General features: G+C 37.8%; 1 protein-coding gene across 2 annotated transcripts; it reads left to right on the forward strand.

The window, feature by feature from the left end:
* Positions 1-775: 775 nt before the first annotated feature.
* On the forward strand, positions 776-3,756 carry PTH (parathyroid hormone). Of its 2 annotated transcripts, XM_019456391.2 has the most exons (3): positions 776-1,068; positions 2,978-3,068; positions 3,187-3,754. In XM_019456391.2, the coding sequence occupies exons 2-3, from the start codon at positions 2,983-2,985 to the stop codon at positions 3,446-3,448; spliced, it is 348 nt and encodes a 115-aa protein (XP_019311936.1). In that variant the 5' UTR covers positions 776-1,068; positions 2,978-2,982; the 3' UTR covers positions 3,449-3,754. The 2 variants fall into 2 exon arrangements, with proteins under 2 accessions (XP_019311936.1, XP_053755945.1); XM_053899970.1 differs by lacking the exon at positions 776-1,068 and having other exon boundaries at positions 3,187-3,756.
* Positions 3,757-8,987: the final 5,231 nt, after the last annotated feature.

An 8,987-nucleotide genomic window follows, 5' to 3' on the forward strand; every position in this document is an offset into this window, starting at 1 on the left:
ATTTACTTTAAGGGATTGCTGCGAAGACTAAATGGGATAATACATATAAAGTCTGGCATATAGTTAGTGCTTATCAAATGTTTTCTGTGCAAATTAAAATGTATAAATGAAATTTAAGTGACATGAATTTTAAGATAATTTCACACTTGAAGCTTTAAAATTAATTACAAAGTGCATTTTCTCAAAATATTTTTAACACTTCCTTTAAGAAAAGCAGTATGTCTATTTTTTTTTTTTTTTGAAATAGGAATAATATGGATTGGTTGAAAATGGATTCCAAAGTAAGAATAATATAATGTGATTCTTTACAACCCTCACAATAATTATACCAATAGTGTTATAACACTATATATATTGTTATATATAACACTATATGTTATAACAAATACACTTATTTTCAGATTTTACTTTCAAATAATAGCTTTACCATAAACCTTTGAAATCAGTCTTTCTTATAAATTCATTAATCCCGGGGCGCCTGGGTGGCGCAGTCGGTTAAGCGTCCGACTTCAGCCAGGTCACGATCTCGCGGTCTGTGAGTTCGAGCCCCGCGTCAGGCTCTGGGCTGATGGCTCGGAGCCTGGAGCCTGTTTCAGATTCTGTGTCTCCCTCTCTCTCTGCCCCTCCCCCGTTCATGCTCTGTCTCTCTCTGTCCCCAAAATAAATAAAAAACGTTGAAAAAAAAAATTTAAAAAAAAAAAAAAAAAATAAATTCATTAATCCCGTCACAATTACACTTCAATATTTGTTAGAAATCTTTCCATAAACCCTTTTCCCAGCCCCACACTGTTTTCCTTTTAATATCCAATTATTTAAAATTTAAGAGGAATGGGCACCGCCCAGTGGGGGTGTGTGTGTGGCTTTGAACCTATCGTTACTATCCAGAGAATGGGGAGTGACATTATCTGTGACAACAAAAAAGCTTCTTTTGGTGAGTGGAAGACCTATATATAAAAGTCACACTTGAGGGTCTCTACAGTCTAATTCATCAGCTTTCACCAGTTCACTCAACTTTGAGAAAGTATCAGCTGTCAAGACACCTGAAAGATCTTGTCACAACTTTGTGTGGTGAGTAATATTTATATTTTCTTTTAAATTTCATTTGAGGTTTTTTGTCATTATGAAGTAATTATGTGATGTGTGCTATTTTCTGCAAATATGCTGCTTGTTCAAGGTAAGTTATTAAGGGAGAGTTTGAATTATGGTTAATATAAAAGAAATTTATGCTGCTAAAATGCTCTTGAATCATACATTTTTGTGATTAAAGTCTTTTGAGATGCTTTGTTTTTCTAAACTCATCTGAAATTACACAGAAAATAATTAAAATTTGGCATGATATGCTTTAATGGTTATCTTACTGAAATTTTGAAATAAAACAGCCTAGTGAGGAATGAGTAATTCTGATTTAAATAGCCGATACAAATTTGTGTTGTGTTAAAATTCATTTTAATGCAGAATATCCTTATCTAGATGGTTTGTTTTATGACTCGTGGAGAGCTCAATCTGTGTTACAGTTGGAGAAATTCAGTTTTACTCCTGGATATTTATTCCGTTTACATAAAGCCTTTTCAAAATTGCTATTCTGAAAACTGTATGTGAATTTTAAGGGTGTTTTACAACTGTCTTTTTTAAGCTTTTTCATGACATTCTTGTAAGAAGCTCTTCTCTCTATTAAGAATAAGGAAGCTGGGGCACCTGGGTGGCTCAGTCCGTTAAGCATCTGACTCTTGATTTTGGCTTAGGTCATGATCTCAGTTTGTGAGATTGAGCCCCGTGTTGGGCTCTGCGCTGACAGTGCAGAGCTTAAGATTCTCTCTCTCCCTTCCTCTCTCTGTCCTTCCTGCTCTCTCTTTCTTTCTCTCAAAATAAACAAATAAACTTAAAATAATAATAATAATAAAAGAACAAGGAAGCCAAGGAGAGATGTCTTAAGTCACTAGGTGGATATGACAAAGCTAGGACCAAATCCCAATGCCGTAGCTACAGTGCCTGTTTCTAACATAAACCAACACTGAAGAATATTCATTTGTTGCTCCATCAGTAGTCTTATATTGCAGAGTAAAAATAAATGTGGATTATAATCTTTCTTATGCTACTTCTAAATGATGCCGTTTCCCTTTAAAAATATGAGCACATAGCCATTCTGTGTATGTTAAAATGGAGAACATTAAGCGTTAAGAAAAAGCACTTCTGTAATAATAGGCTTTGCAATTATTGAAATGCAGATTAAGGTAAGACTGTTCTATTTTGAGATGAAAAGCTTTATGGGCAAAAGAGGAAAGTGCTAAAAATTATACTCAAACAAGAGTGTTAATAAAATAAGTCAAATAAGATAGACAAGCATTCCATATGGAGCCAAGGCTCTAACTCCATAAATAATTAATGATTAGATGAATGATTAGATGATTTTAAAATACTTTGGCACATTCTTTTTAATGATAGAAGTGTGCATTAATTCATTAAAAATCTCTCAATCAGAGCCTATTCGTTTGATATTTATGACTATTATTGTAGTGCCTGAAATGAAGTTGACTTATGAGAAAAGAAACTTGCTTAGTAAATAGTGTTAGCAAGTTACCTAATTAAGAGAATTAGCCATTTTCAAGCAAATTATAAGCACTTAATCATAAGCAACATAAAACGTGGGAGGAAATTCTAAAAAGTAAGCCTTTTCAGTTCTCATGTGGCTTAAATTAATATATTAAAAATTGTACAAAACTCTTAAAAGATACTTAAGAAAGGAGAACTAATCTGACTAATTTCAGAGTCAAATTTTGTGTGTATACAATATGTACTAACGTATCTATAAAATAAAAGAGGCTGATTGTCAAAGTCTTTCATGAAAACCAATTCAATTACTTGGGATTGCTGTAACACTTTGTGCACTTGTATGGCTGTAAAGGCAACTACTACAAATTTGTACAGTTTGACACATTAAAAATATTTTTAAACGCTTCCATTTTCCTTTTCCTTTTAGTGAAGATGATGTCTGCAAAAGACATGGTTAAGGTCATGGTTGTCATGTTTGCAATTTGCTTTCTTGCAAAATCGGATGGGAAACCTGTTAAGTAAGTATTGTAAGCTGTTCTGCGTGGTGAGGGCATGGGAGCTGGATTTTTAACGTTGGCTTTATGATTGGGAAGGGGGAGCTAATGGAGTGGTCCTTCCCATTGCTGTTCCCTTCAGGAAGAGGTCTGTGAGTGAAATACAGTTTATGCATAACCTGGGCAAGCATCTGAGCTCCGTGGAGAGGGTAGAATGGCTGCGGAGGAAACTACAGGATGTACACAACTTTGTTGCCCTCGGAGCTCCAATAGCTCACAGAGATGGTGGTTCCCAGAGGCCCCGAAAAAAGGAAGACAATGTCCCGGCTGAGAACCACCAAAAAAGTCTTGGAGAAGCAGACAAAGCTGATGTGGATGTGTTAATCAAAGCTAAATCCCAGTGAAGACAGAGCAGAGCACTGCTATATACAGGATAGGGCAACAAAATTACATGCTGCTAACATTCTCAAGCTTTGAAGATCACCAAATGCCAATATTTACGTCTAATCCATGGCTAGCCACGATAGCTGAAATTCTAATTGATTGTTTTGATTCTACTTTTATTCATGTAAGACCTCTTTTAATTATTCCATTTCTGTTGTTTATTCTTTTTAAAGTATGTTATTGCATAATTTATAAAAGAATAAAATTGCACTTTGTAACCTCTCTCCCATCGTACACTGCAAAATAAAAATTTAATGATCATAATTTTAAATAAATGAAGTTAAATAGTTCTCATTTGTTATAAGAACGTTTTCAGGGCACCTGAAAGCTCAGTCGGTTAAACGTCTGACCATGGCTCAGGTCATGATCTCACAGTTCGTGGGTTCAAGCTCCGCGTTGGGCTCTGTGCTGACAGCTTAGAGCCTGGAGCCTGCTTTGGATTTGTGTGTCTCTCTCTGTCTCTCCTCTGCTCACGCTATCTGTCTCTTTCTCTCAAAATAAATAAATAAACATTAAAAAAATTTTAAGAACACTTTCTGGGGTTATGACTAATACCAAAGTGTTTAAATTGGTCATGAGTAGGAAGAATAATGCAAAATGTTTTTTTAATTATGTGTCTTACAGTCCCATATTTTGGACATCATCTTTTTAATATTACCAAAATACTAGGTCCTGGAATCCTTACTAGCTAGATACTATTGCTCTCTTCATTTCAGGAAATTAAATGCCTTGCAAGGAAAGGCAAAAAAGTGGTCTGAAACTTGAGAAAACATTTGTCTACACACAAACCCACTGATCATATTTCTAGACTGGACCCCAAATTGTAAAGAACAGAACTTTTGGGGGTACCTGACTGGCTCAATCAGTTAAGTGTCTGACTTTGGCTCAGGTCATGATCTCATGGTTTGTTGGTTCAAGCCCCACATCAGGCTCTGTGCTGACAGCCCAGAGCCTAGAGCCTGCTTCGATTCTGTGTCTCCCTCTCTCTCTGCCCCTACCCCACTCGTGCTCTGTCTCTCTGTGTCTCTCAAAAATAAATAATAAACATTAAAAAAATTTAAAAATAACGAATAGAATGTATTTATTAGGACATGATTTCATTCATTTGTCATTTAACAAATATCAATTTAGTATCCTTTATTTGTCATGTACTAGATTAGACACTGGGCATAAACTGGCAAACAAAATGGACACAGTTTCTATCTTAATGAGGCCTACAATTTAGTATGCAAGACAGATATTAATTCACTATTAATTTTGATAAACACTATGAAAGAAAAATACAAGACACTCCAGAAGTGTAAAATACAGACCCTGGTTCTACTTAGATCAATGCTGTGCAACGGAACTTTCTGTGATGATGGAAATGTTCTATATTCTGTCTTGTCCAATACAGTGTCTACATGTGCACTTAAAATGTGCCTTGTGGGGGTGCCTGGCTGGCTCAGTCAATAGAACACACTACTCTTGATCTTGGGGTTGTGAGTTCAAGCCCGATGCTAGGTGTAGATATTACTAATAAAAATAAATAAATAATTAAAAAATAAAATATGCTTTATATCCCTGAGGACTAAGGTCCCATACTGGCCTCAAACAGTTTGTGTTCTAAAGAAAACAGAGATGTAAGCAAGTAATTATAGTGTTATAGGTGAAATGCAAAACACAATGATACACAGAGAAGGGAACAGATCTTCTTGATGTAGGGAAAAATTGAGATGGCTGAAATGGCAAGTAAATTTTGCAAGATGTACAAGAATATTAACAAATGTCTGGCATCCTGGTGGAATCAATCAGGCTTTGGTTGAAATGCAGAGAAGAGAAGCTACTTCCGTTAGTTTATAGAAAGGGATTCATTACAAAATCATTGAGAATGCTGATGAAAACAGACTCTATGTTAAACTTGGAGGAAAAACTCACAAAGTCACCAAGAGAGTTGTTCTGTCTTCTCATCTCAGCAACTGACTGATATTATCCTGAGACTGCCCTGATCAGGAGGCAGCTCTGCTTCCTATTGCTGTTCCAGAAACAAACTGTACCTGCCATGACCAACCACAGCAAAAAAAGATGGCAAGCCCTTTGCTTCTTGACATCTATTGTGCCTTGTTGCTAGAATCTGGTAATACTAACACAATAAAATCAACCCCTTCCACAACAGGGCTTGCCAGCAGAAAGGGAAAAGTGACGGAATCACCTTACTTATGCCTGCCCCTTCTCCCAGGAGTGCATATGATTGGCTGAACCTAAACCTCTTCTAGAACCTTAGCAGCAGAGGTGTCTGGAGAATGCAGTTTTTCAATTTCCAGTTTACTATCTAATACAAGAATAAGCAGTAGAAGGTGGTGTGGATGGTGCCTCCAGCTCCCTGGTAGCGTCCAGCCTCAACGAGTATTCTTAAATATGTCTCCTGATGGAACTGTGTGAGAATTTCCCTGGATGTTTACTCAGGGGTAGAATCCTGATACATAAACAAACTTTGCAAGACCCTGAATCACATGTACAGTTTCTATTCCCACCAGGAGAACTAGGCATTTCTGTCTATTTCCACCTACAATTGGAAATATGCACATTTATGAGAAGTTGTGTCACATTGATGGTAAGTGGTAGCCCATTGTTTTAATTCACCTATCTCTGAATACTAGTGAGATTGAACTTCTCTCTACGAACTGACCACTTGGTCTTCCGAGTCCATGAGCTGTTTTTTTTTTTTTTTTCCTTAATATCCTTTGCCAGTTTTTAATTGATTTTCTGGCCCTGTTAATTCTGAGTTCTTTGCATATTCTAATATGAATTCCTTATTGGTTTTATTTTTGTTTTTTATTTTTTAGATGGGGGAGGGGCAGAGGGAGAGGGAGAGAGAATCCCAAAGCGGGCTTCCACGCTGAGCATGGAACCCGACGTGGGGCTCAATCTCATGACTGTGAGATCATGACCTGAGCCTAAATCAAGAGTCAGATGCTTAACCTACTGAACCACCCAGGTGCTTCTGTGTTTGGAGAGTCTTACTGAAGAAGTCTTTCCCCAACCCTAGGTCACAAATTATCTCTTATAACTACTTTAGTGTTTTACCTTTCACTTTTAAGTATTTCTTGTTTTGGAGTCTAATTTTGTGTAGGACAAAATATTATATTGGAACTTTATTATTTTTTATATGGACAGTTAGTGTTCTAAATACCATCTATCAGTGTGCCTGCGTGGCTCAGTCAGTTGAACATCCAACTCTTGATTTCGACTCACGTCATGATCCCAGGGTCGTGGGATTCTTTCTCTCCCTCTGCCCCTCTTCCCCACTCATGCTCTCTCTCTCTCTCTCTCTCTCTCTCTCTGTAAAAACAAACAAGCAAACAAACAAAACAAACAACAAACACCATCTATTAAACAATTATTTTCCCATAGCTTTGTAGATAATTTTAAAAATCACATTTTAAGTTCTCATGTAAGCATAGGTTTATTTATTTATTTATTTATTTATTTATTTATTTATTATTTCTGAGTAGTGAAAAAATGTTTTATCGCGTTCTTTGAATCAACTTTCAGTCCCTGAAAGGTCAGTATCAGATGGGGTCCCACAAGTCCCTCTCCTCTGACTTCCTCTCACTGCTTAACTTAATCCTTGGATAATGTGTGTCTCTAAATATCTTTACCCCTATCATTCTCCTCTCCATATGGCCCATACACCACAAACCTTCCTTCCCAAGTCTTCAGGGATTGGGCCTGTAAATATCCAACCTAGTCTGTGCAGAACTGGATAGAAACAAGTTCTTGGTTCCATTTGGAACCCATGGACCCAGGGAAGTGGAAGTGGACCCAGGACGTGTTGGAGAAGAAACAACCTGCCCCTAAACAGTGGATCTGTTTTGTCTAGTTCAACTTCATCCCAAGCAAAGCCCAGCATTTAGAATAGTCAGGTTTTAAAATCAGTGATTTACTTTTGCAGTTCTTATCCTAAAGCTTCCTTTTCAGCAAAACAAACATATAAACTCCTGGTACTATTAGAAAAGCTCAGGAGCATATGATCTAACAGTTTCTGTCTGTTCTTCTTTTTGGACAGAGATCACATCTCCTTGAGAGGACGATGGCCAAATTGCAACGTCTGTAGCTCCTTGGCACAGATCTTCATGGGTTCTATGTTCTCACCCTCTCTTAGGATCCCAGGACAGAAAAGTGGATAAAGAGGTTCTGAGGTAGATATATTTATGGAGGTGCATGCATGGAAACCATGGATGGCATTGAAAAATGAAATGGCTTTCAGGTTACAAGCAGGAAAATTCCCACCTCTGCAAGTTTGGGTTCATGTGGATCCAAAGAATTAATTGAGGTATCCGATCCATAGGATTAAAGTCCTTTTCCCCCCTTTTTACAGCTTTATTGAGGTATAACTTACATAAAATTCACCTTCTGAAAGCAGTGTTATTTAGTATTTATAGAATCGTGCAACTATCATCCATATACCGTTTTAGAAGATTACCATCACTCCAGTAAATTTCCTTGAGCCCACTTGCAGTCAATCCTTGCTCCCACTCGAAACTCCCACAACCATGGATCAGCTTTGTGTCTTTCTAAGTTTGCCTTTTCTGGACATTTCATCTAAATGACTTACACAATTTGTAGTCTTTTGCATCTGACTTCTTTTCACTCGGCCTACAGGTTTCGAGATTTATCTATGTTGTAGTACATATCAGTAAGCCGTTCCTTTTTATTGCCGAAGAGCGCTCCATTGTATGAATGTACCACATTTATCTATTCACCAGTTGATTATTTTTAGTTTTTGGCTACTGAGGATAATGTTGCTATGAGCAGCACACGTAGGTTTTTGTGTGGATATATATTTTTTTGTTTCTTTTGGGTAGATTCCTGGTGATGAGGGAGCGTGAGGCAGGCTGAGGGCAAAACACAAGCTAGCACTCTCCCCCCAGGTGGGACATGTGTGATATTCCTTGGACACTCCCGGCTACCCCAAAACAAGAAAGGGCAAAAAACAAATGGTTAAACTGATAGGAGTCTCCACCAGTTTAGCAGAAAAAGGCAATCCCGTCAACAGCCTAAAGTCCAGGAACACCCTACTGTTTCAATGTTAATGCTTTGCTAATGGGAAAACAATCTTAGCTTGACAATAGTCGGCCTCCAGTAAGTCTTTAGCATGTGAAAGTCTTTTTGGAAACTCCCTCTTGACTTTATCTCCCCTGACTCCATAAAACGGTCACCCCTCACACAGCACAGCAATTCCTGCCCATGGATCCTGTTCCCATGCATTAATAAAGTCATCTTTTTGCACCAAAGATATCTTCAAGAACTTTTTCTTGGCTGTCAGCTCTGGACCCCACGAACCTCCCATCACCCCGAAACTTCATCACTAGGAGTTGCTGGATAGTATGGTAAATTTATATCTAACTTTAAAAAGCTACTGTTGGGGCGCCTGGGTGGCTCAGTTGGTTAAGCGGCCGACTTCGGCTCAGGTCATGATCTCGCGGTCTGTGAGTTCAAGCCCCGCGTCTGGCTCTG

This window comes from Panthera pardus, unplaced genomic scaffold (assembly GCF_024362965.1).
Source record: "Panthera pardus isolate Hobbes unplaced genomic scaffold, ASM2436296v1 HiC_scaffold_12, whole genome shotgun sequence".
Lineage (NCBI taxonomy): Eukaryota > Metazoa > Chordata > Mammalia > Carnivora > Felidae > Panthera > Panthera pardus.